Genomic DNA, 10506 nt, shown 5'->3' with positions numbered 1-10506 from the left:
CTGAACATCTGACGCTTCTTTCTGTTTTTCGTAGCTTCTGATAAACTGCTAGCTTTTGGGTTCAAGGACGTTTCTTTCATAACGTGTCCTCCACCCCAACACAACAGACAGTTTGTTCTCTGTGAGCAAAGCTTTGAAGGAAACATCGTCGCGTCTTTTCAGAAGCGTCCTTGTAACTCTGAGAAACAGCGTCTTAGAAAAACACCGAAACGTTTGGTGTTGACTGTAGGATAAAATATCTCAATATCTGCTGGACGGATTGGCACAAAGCCCGGAACAAAGGGTCTGCGGTTCCTCTAGGATTCATCCTGGTGTTTGTGGGAGTTTCGTTGAGTGAAACGTCTCAACAGCTCGAGAGAAATTCATGACCCCCCATGAATGAACCTTAATAACCTTTGGAATTTGTCCACTCTGGTTCACAGATTGTTCATAAAGATGTCTGACGCTTCTTTTGGTTCCAACAACTCAGAAAAGGCAGCTCTGTATATTCGTATATATTTTAAAAACCCAGAGATGAGAGGTTTAAAAGCAGACTTTGTCTCACGATGACAGAAGAACAACAGTGTCTGGAGTTAATTAGCCGATATGAAAGCATCAGCGCGTTGCCGTCGTCACATTAGCAGAGCTTCGGTTCAGACTCACACATACAAACCCAGAGTTTATTCAGTGTCATTTTTCAGAGCTTCACAAACTAACATCTCTTGTCCGGATTGTATTGAAGCAGCAACAAGGCCGAGAACACGCTGGCATTAATTATCTGTCGGTCATTACAGTTTTGTCTGCAGCTCTCGACACGTGTCCCAGTCTCGCCACGAAGGGCTCGAGTGCTTTAATTAAATACTGCTTTAATAATCATTGATCACCTAATTAGACGGTGGAGAGCGTATAGTGGGGCAGTGGGACGCCGAGTCGACCTACATCGGCGAGGACGGGCGACAAAAGCTGCTCACTTGTGGATTCAGTGTCGCCGTGCCTCCTTTCAGGGCTAAACAGCTTCTATTATATCCCAAAGCTGCACTTTGTGTTGGCAAAAGCAGGAGGCCGCTCAATATTTATCCTGCAGAACATAAACCAGCTTTTAAGGCTGTCGGCTGTAGCGTGAGCACGGCAGGTCTAACCGTCTACAGCAGGGGTGTCGACATCCGGTCCTCGAGGGCCGCAATCCTGCATGTTTTAGATGTTTCCTTCTTCCAACACACCTGATTCAAATGATCAGGATCGTTATCAGACTTCTGCAGAGCTTGATGATGAGCTGATCATTTGAATCAGGTGTGTTGGAAACATCTAAAACATGCAGGATTGCGGCCCTCGAGGACCTCAGTTTGACACCCCTGGTCTACAGGCTGGCTGTTGTGTTTCTCTGCTCACAATGCTGTTTGTGTGTGTGCCAGTGGGACGAGGTCAGCGTCCTGGACGACCGGGGGAAGCTCATCCGGACCTTCGAGGTGTGCAACGTGAACCAGAACCCCCGGCTGCAGGACAACTGGCTGGCCACGCCCTTCCTGTACCGGCACTCGGCGCCCCGAGTCTTCGTCACGCTGCGCTTCTCCGTCCGCGACTGCTCCAGCCTGCGCTCGCCGTCGCCCACCTGCAGAGAGACGCTGACGCTGTACTACAAGCAGGCCGACTCCCAGAGGGAGCTGGAGAGGACCTGGGTGGCCGAGGTGAGGCCGCGACCCGCCTGATGGGTTTACACTGAATGCTAGCTGCCATGTGGGCTTTAAACTTCCTGGCTCTCATTCTGTCTCTAATCTTTTTAAAAAGGAAAACGTCTTCCTTCTGCCAGACCTGTCTTGACATTTTCCTGTCAGCTGCCACCTCTCAGGTCACAGAGCTTCACTCTCATAAACCCAGGAGGCCGTTTGTTGACGCGAAACCCAGAATCTAACATCTAGAAACTGATATCCAGAATCCACAGAGACTCTCAGGAACATCTGGATGTAAAACAACTACATCTGGCTCAAGAAAACAAACGTTTGAACTTATCAGTAGCATTACCACCAGTGGCGCACTGTAAAAAAAAAAATCTGTAACTCCACAAAAATATCAGAAAAATAAACAAATTACAAGTCTAGTGTACAACAGCAATACAAACCCATAACCCCAATAAATCAGAATATATTTATATATATTAAACATAAAAACACTGGTAAAGTAAGTTTAGAGTTTTTAAATAAATGTTATAAATAATTCCTCTTTATTTGAAAAGTGAAATTGTATAAAAATACCATAAATATATTTTTATATATTTAAAAAATCAATAAAACTATTGAGGGGTCACAGAAAATAAAGGTTGGTTCTGTAGTTTTACACCATAATACAGACGTTATCACAACAAAGATGTGTTTTCATCAGGGTATAATATCTGTTTGTCAAAATACAGTTTTAATAATTTATCTGTCAGGAGCTCAGGTTTAATTTTTGGCTTGACTTAATGAATCTTGTATTAAAGATGATTCTGTTGTTTTACACATGTAAGAATCTTAATTAAATATTAAAAAGCCCCCAAAACAAAACTAAACACACGTCTCATTTAAACTAAAGCCAGAAAGTGTACTTTAATTAAAACTACAGTATTTTATCATCTGTTTTACATGTAAAGTAAAACTTTCAGTAATATCCCTACGACTATATCATATTATAGAAAATAACAACAAAAGAAAGCCACATGAAACTGGTACATAAACATTTTCTCACAAGTGTTTCCTGATTAAATTAAATCTATAAACTACACCACGGTAACACAACATGAACTTTATGCTGACAAACTGATGGTTCTGGGATCTGAAGCTGCTCTGAAATGGCTCCAAGTCACTTTCTGACTGGTTCAGTCAATGATTTGCTTCTTTAGGTCTTTGCTGAGCTCCTCAGACTTTCCCACTGTAGTGTCTGAGTCTGATGAGTGGATCAGAGGGTTCTGTTCAAACTGGATCAGAGGAGCAGGAGCAGCTGGAGTCGACTGTAGGTTTACTCTTGACCGTCCAGATGTTCTCAGACATCCAGAAGACCTGTTATGAATATATGAAAGAGCCAAAAGTCATGATTCCATCGTAGGAAGTTCCGAGTTATTGGAGTCACTGGACACGAAACACTGACCCGATGGTCTATATGAAGACTTTATTTCACAGCTGTATGTTTTATATATTGGGTCCTAAAGCTGGTCCTCTGGCAGCTTTGTTAAAGTGAAGTAAAATCTGTGGGAGTTAAGTCATTTGTGAGCTCACTGGTTTCCACTAAATCCCAGTTAAACCTCATCATGTATCTACAAAAGGCTGCAGCTCATGTTGTGGCTCATCTTAACCTGAGACTTCCTGTTTATTGTTTTTGTTTGTTTGCTCAACATCAATCAAGATGAAGCGAGCGCGTGAATTAAAATGTTCGGCAGCTAATCTGTGGCTAAGCTCCACCTGCTCTAAGTGATTTAAGAGGCGTTAATTCTTCCCTCTGACACATCGGCAGACACAATCATTAGTCGGTGACTCTCCGTTTAAACCGCTCATCCTCCCCGACGAGCAGAAATTGTATAATCGCCCTGATTACTGAGGAAAGCTGCTGCAGAGATTGACGGCTTCTTCTCGCCACGCTGGTGTGAAGCACAAACTCCACTTTAGAAAATGCACAAATGTGTCAGCGCGGCCTCCATAACTGTCGCCGCAGCGCCGCTAATTACATCCTCAAATGACACTTTTACACTCTGAGCGGGAAATTCTCCAATGTTGTTATAAAGACCGACTCTGGCCACATGTTTTATCTGTTTAACCCTGTGAAGTCTCTGAGAACAGATTCCCTCATTTATCACAGAAAGAAACTGCAAAAACAGAAAGTCCCTGAACTAATCGTCTGGAAACTTAATCAAACCAAAGCTTAAAAATTGAGGTATTTTACCAAAAATAAACCCTTTTGCATTAAACAGATTCTGTAAAACACGAACTGAGAAGCCACGAGTCACTCAGCGGTGACCAACAGTGACGATGATTCAACGACTTGTGGGTTCAACTGCAGGCAGTGTTCACACAGAACGGAGAGGAAACAGACTTAAAATTAATATAGAAGCATATTTTTTCCCAGCATCAGTTACACCAGCAGACACTTGCTGGACACGCTGATCCAAGTGTTTTTTTTTTCAACTTTTGCAAAGTAAACAAAGAAAAGTTGCTCTTTCTATAAATATAATGACACAAAATGAGAAGAAAGAGATGAAGCACAACAGAAACGAAGCAAAACTGTCCCGATGAGACACGAAAGAACATCAGTGAGACAAAAAATAAGAACAAGGACGCATAAAATGACCATAAAACAACAGAAATAAGATGTAAATAGTTGAGTATCTACAGTGTGTGGAGGCCAGATGTTGGTAACATCTGTGGAACCCTGTTGGACGTTTCAGGTCAAATAAATAAGATAAACCTTTATTAGTCCTACATCAGGGTCATTTGCAGTGTAAAAGCAGCAAATGGTTCAGGAGAAAAATGGAAATAAAATTGTTCCATCTGTGGATGTCCAGATATGGCAAAACTCCTCTGGACGTGGAAAACTGCAGAAACAGTGATATAGGACAGACATCTCTGAGTTCTCTCTCCTTCTTCATGCTGCTGCGTTTCCACAGAGCTGCAGGACTTCGGTGAGAACACAAGGAGTTCAGAGGGTTAAACGTTCACTGTTTGATCTGATCGTCGAGCCGCTGAGCCCGACTTCGGTCTCGGTCGCAGCGGGGCGACGGGGATGTGATGTTTGTATAGACGAATGTGCTGCTCCTCAGGGGACCGAGACGCTTTTTAAAGATGCAAATCAGAGCCTGATGAGGAGTCTCAGGAAGTCAAACTCTGAGCTGAACCACTGAGAAAAAAACCAGCTTCATCTTTTGGTTTTCTCCTGATTTATTCTGTATAATTTCAGCCCTCGCTCATCTGTCAGCCTCCCACGTTAGCCGCCGCCGTTCTCCTTCCTGTCAGCCGCACGCTCTCTGGTTTCTGTCGAGTTTCTGCTCAGTCCGTCTCCTCTGTTGGTTCTGCAGCCGTCCAGCGGGGAGAAGGACACCAGGGAGGGCTGGGTGAAGGTCGACACCATCGCCGCCGACAAGAGCTTCTCCAAAGTGGAGCCCAGTTCGCCTCACCAGTACCAGCCCAACAGATACAGCCGGATCAACATCAAGACCCGCAGCTTCGCCCCGCTCACCAGAAACGGGTAACCGGCACCAAGCAGTTCACCAAAATGATTCATGTTCCTTCAAAATAAACCAAACCACCAGGTTCTTTATGCAGGTCTTCATACAACGCAGCACATAAATGTTCTTTATTATTGAAATCAGTGGTGCAACGCCTAAAGAAATCCACATTCCAGGCACCAAAGTTCACGTATTGTTCAACATAATCGAACTCTGAAGGAACTAAAACCCAGCCGGAGTCAATTAAAGGAGGAAATACTGGACAACTAATGACCACATGTGCAGAAAATGTGAAGATTTTAAACTGTTTTACTTTTAAATTCAGTTCGAGAGAAAAGAAAGAGGAGTGTGGATGAAAGAAAAAAACTCACAATATCGGGATGGTTTTTACATTTGAAGTAGAAATATTTCAACATGATGGTGTTTATTGGACTCTGAAGGTGCACAGAGTCTAACTAAGCAACTAAAAACCAGCCTGCTTCAATTAAAGGAGGAAATATTGGACAGCTAATGACCAGATGTGCAGAAAATGTGAAGATTTTAAACTTTTGTACTTTTAAATTCAGTTCAAAATCAAAGAAAACTGATAAAAACTCACAACATCAGGGCGGTTTTCATATTTGAAGCAGACAGATTTTAACTTCATGGTGTTTGTTTACTTCTGAAGAGAGAAGCCGATCAGTGATTGTCGGTTTTTCACCTCATAACACGGGCCGATCAGAACCGTTAACGATCCCAGCACCTCATCTCCTCTCAGGGTCTGAACCTCCTCCGTGTCCTTCCAGGTTCGTGCTGGCCATCGTGGACAGCGGCGCCTGCGTTTCCCTGATGGGCGTCTCCATCTTCTACCGCCGCTGCCCGTCCACCAGCCTCTACCTGGCCTCCTACCCGGCCACGCCTTCGGGCGCCGAACCCACCGCTCTGGTTCCCGTCAGCGGAACGTGCGTCCCTCACAGCAAAACCCAGGGAGGGTCGCCGCCTCGGATGCACTGCAACGCCGAAGGGGAGTGGATGGTTCCCGTAGGGGGGTGTGTCTGCGACGAGGGGCACGAGCCGAACCTGAACGGATCCGCCTGCCTGGGTGAGTCCCGGAAGCTTTGGTTTTAAATGTCTTCTGAGTCGGGAGGTGGGAAGGAGGAGTTCTGCTCGGTGTTGACCTGCAGCACTTAAAGTTTAAAATAGGTGAACTGTGACTGCTGTGAAGAACACCTGCTGGGCCCAGAGAAGAGCCGAGTCATGCTTTCTACCTCACAGAGAACACGGCTCTGGTCGTTAGCTTCACGTTAGTCTGCTGGGCTGCTGGTTCCCTCATTTTAAACATGAGAAACCAGGTGAAGAAGCAGCGACTGGTTCCAGACCGGACCGGTAGTGGTGCTGAGTCATGCGGTGGGAAGACGCAGCAGTGACTCAGCAGCAGTGAGCTCTGCTGCTGGGTTGTTGTGCAGATAAAAGGTGTTGATGGAGAATCTCCTCGGCCAGTCTCTCCTTGTTTTTTTTTAGCACCTCTCTGTGCTCGTGGTGCAGACTGGAGGCTCAGATGGTCTGGATCCTCACAGAGTCGCTGCTGTTTCTGTCTTTTTGAGGCTCTGTGTGGATGTTCTGAACCGTCCCAGCAGAACCCGGCTGTCAGATACAAAGAATAAAACAGTGGGACTCCAGAGTTACTGAAAAACAGACGACGATTCTGAACGTTTTCTTTCTCTCCAGATATAAAATGATAAAGTTGTTCATATGGAAACAAACCCTGAACCTGGAACAAACAAAGTTTAATATGATGAACACACAAGAAATTAAATCTCAAATAAAAGACACATCAGTGGCATTCGTTCTGATTTTTAATTAAATGNTAAAAGACACATCAGTGGCATTCGTTCTGATTTTTAATTAAATGAATAAGCTCCTGTTTTCTAATTTTTATTTGGCTATTAAATGTTCTTGAGGTAACATGAGGTTACCATTTTATCTTATTATGTAAATATAATGCAACAGTTTAAAAATATATATATATATTCTACGCTTTTTTTTATGTAGAACTTCTTTTATTTCTTACTAACTCTGTTGCTGTCTTGTCGTTTAACTAATGAAAGTCAACAGACGGGATGCTCGCTTGTCTTCATTGACGCACCAGCAGAGCATTCTGGGATGTGTAGTACTAATGGTGCATGTGGGCCAGCTCTACTAGACATTTGATTTGATCTCATGGGCCAAATATAATGACACTAAGGGCCAGATTTGACCCGCGGGCCAGAGTTTGACACCGATGCTGCAGAACCTCTGGCAGAGCCCGGCTCAGGGGGGGCAGATATCTGCCTCAACCAGTTGGGGGGTCTGGTTGCAAGATAAAAACCCAGATGTACTCATGAACCTGTCCAGATGTAAACCTGCTGTGATAAGTTGTGTCGGCGTCATAAAGTTCTGATGCAAAGTGTTCACATTTAGTCGCTGAGCCCATAAACTCGTGTTCCGAGTGTGACTTGCAGAGGTTCCTACCAGACAGCAGCGAGACTCGGTCAGCGTTTTGGGTCGGTCTCGACTCGTGTCGGGTCTGTTCTCGGTATTTCCTGAGATGTGAGATCAATACCGAGGAGCTGCTGTCGCTGAGTTTGATGTGGAGGCCAGAAGGAGGCGACGGCAAGGCGGTCGGGTCGGGGAGACGGTATCAGAACCATGCAGAGGGTCGGTAGCTGTAGCTGTAAACTTTCACAGCACTGAGTGATAAAGGTTCATAAAGCTTTTTATATAAAGGCAGCATCCTCTACTGTCACTGTATAATATCACATATAAAACTTCTCCAGCTGATTTAAACACTATGGACCTCATTTAAAGTCACCTTCACATGGATCTACCAGAACCAGAACCCCTGCTGCTTATTCAGACTAACTGTAATATAAATAAGAATAAACAGCTCATTCCTCCTTCTTTTTTTTTTTTTTACACTAGTTTACAGTTACTTTACAGATTTTCCCTGTTTTGTTAAATTACAGGTAACATCATTGATTTAAACAAACAAACAAACAAACAAACAAACAGGCCAAAATCTGTAAATAAAGTCCACGTCAAAAATATGTATTTTTAAATAAATGATGAGTCATTCTTTTACAATGTGTGACTATAAAATTTGCCTTTTAAATATTGACATTTTAACAGACTTTTTTTTCATAATTTGAAATATACAAAGCATTAAAAAATTGTGATTTTTTTTAAACTACTTTTTTAACAGATTATTTCTGTTTTGTAAACTTACAAATAATATCATATGATTAAAAAACAAACAAACAAACAACAAAAAACAGGCCAAAATGAAAAATAAAATCTTCATTACAAAAACATCCTGTATTTTTACATTCTTTTACAATATGCTACCATAAATTTTTTTATTTATTTAATTTTTTTGTGTGTGTATTATATCAGCAAAGTGTGCGCTTACTGGACAGGGATTTTTTTTTTTTTTTTTTTTTAACATAGTTTTAAATATATAAAGGACTTTTCCTGTTTTGTTAAATTACAGATAATATATAATATAATATTGTTTTGGAGCTGTTGTAACAGTGAACTTTCCCCACTGTGGGATCAATAAAGTTATCTTTATCTTTATCTTTAATTTTTTTTTTTAAACTGTAAATAACGTCCACGTCAAAGATAACTTTCATTAGAGATCAGAAACAAGAAGAGAACAAAAAACAGCTAATAAAGATAAACTAATGCGTCAGTCAGCTGAACAGAATCCGTCTGAAAACATTCAACAGACGACTGAACTTAATTAACTTGACTAATTGCACACCTGTTTAATCTACGGGACGCCTGCAGCTCCCTCACTGTCATGTTTGTGTTTTTTTTACTGCAATGAATATTGAAAAATTACAGGAATTTTCAGCAGATGATCGCCATTTAAAAGCATGACTCATTCTGATTTAGTCGAGGAGCAAATGAATCTTAAATCAGAGTTTGTTCCGTCAGACGGACGAACCTCCTTTTGTAGATTAGTCACAGAAGATGAGAACTTCTTGTACCGAGCAGCAGAAATTTAATTATTTTTGCCTTAATTCACATTGAAATGATGAACTGTGCTGCTGAATTATCTGCTCATGTTGTGTGTCAATGATGGAGATTTAAAACAAATAAATCTTCTGCAAAGTTGTTGATAAAAGCAGCTTTATTGATTATTGACTGAGGAGGCAGACGACAGAATAACCGGTCAGAGAGTTCACACGTCTCTAAGTGGGTGCAAAGAGACGAGGAGGAGGAGGAGGAGAGAGGAGAGGGCTGGAGGAGGAGGAGGAGGAGGAAGAGGAGGAGGAGGAAGAAGAAGAAGGAAGGCTGGGGGAGAAAGAGCTGGAAGAGGAGGAAGGATGTGACACATTTAGGTCACTGAGATATAAATGACCACTCAACTGTGAACAAGTGACAGAAAGCACAGGGAGAGAGAGGGGGAGGTAGAGGGAGGAAGGAGGAGGCAGGAGGAGAAGAGGGGAGAGGATGCAGGACGAGAGAGGAAAAGGCAGGAGGGGAGGAGGCAGGGGGAGTCAGAGCGAGAGAGAGAGAGAGAGATAGAGAGCAGGAGGAAGGAGGAGGAAGGAGGAGGCGGGGGGAAGCAGGAGGAGAGGAGGGGAGAAGGCAGAGGGCGAGGGGGGAGAGCAGGGGGAGGAAGGAGGCGGGAGGAGGCAGAAGGAAAGAGGAAGCAAGAGGTGGAGGAAGGAGGAGAGAGGGGGAGAAATGGGGAGAGGAGGCAGGAGGAGTCAGAGAGAGAGAGAGAAAGAGGAGGAGGAAGGAGGAGGCAGGAGAAGAGAGGAAGAGAGGGGAGGAGACGGGGGGGGAGGACAGATGCCGTAATTTAACAAAATGAAGAAAAATCAATTCTGAATATGCTTTTTTTTTCTATCAAATAACAGCAAATAGTTTAATATTTTTACAGTCAAATGTAAAAAAAAAATTTAAATAAATGAGTGAAAAATATTTGTAAAAACACACGTTTTGTTTTTTTCAGTCAACATGTAAACTAACAGTTGTTTCCTGTGATTTATTATATATTATTTATAATTTTACAACATAACTGTTTATCAATAAATTTACCATTTTTAAAATCCCTAATCTACATAATTAGTCTTTTAAATGACAGCAAATGTAAATATACTGTAAAATAACTGGAAATAGTTTTTATTGCAGATTTAAATTCAGTTGTTTTCTTTTTTTTTAAAGTGTGTTTTTACAGCAAAACACTGGAAAATATATATATATATTTTTGTTTTTTTTACAGTCAGCATGTAAACTATCAGCTGTTTCCTGTGATTTTACCGGTTGTTGTTGTTGTTGTTATGTGTAACTTTACAGTCTAACTTGCTGCT

General features: G+C 42.4%; 1 protein-coding gene across 1 annotated transcript in view; it reads left to right on the top strand.

The window, feature by feature from the left end:
- ephb6 (eph receptor B6) overlaps positions 1 to 10506 on the top strand; it is a 63285-nt gene that overhangs the window by 24549 nt on the left and 28230 nt on the right. Inside the window, 3 exon segments of the mRNA XM_008302080.1 lie at positions 1392 to 1664; positions 5015 to 5184; positions 5950 to 6245. Of these exon segments, the coding sequence (XP_008300302.1) occupies positions 1392 to 1664; positions 5015 to 5184; positions 5950 to 6245 (739 nt within the window).

The sequence above is a fragment of the Stegastes partitus genome, unplaced genomic scaffold (genome assembly GCF_000690725.1).
Source record: "Stegastes partitus isolate 25-593 unplaced genomic scaffold, Stegastes_partitus-1.0.2 Scaffold1755, whole genome shotgun sequence".
In the NCBI taxonomy this organism is placed as follows: Eukaryota; Metazoa; Chordata; class Actinopteri; family Pomacentridae; genus Stegastes; species Stegastes partitus.
Note: the sequence above shows the minus strand (reverse complement) of the source record. Positions and strands in the feature narration are given on the sequence as shown.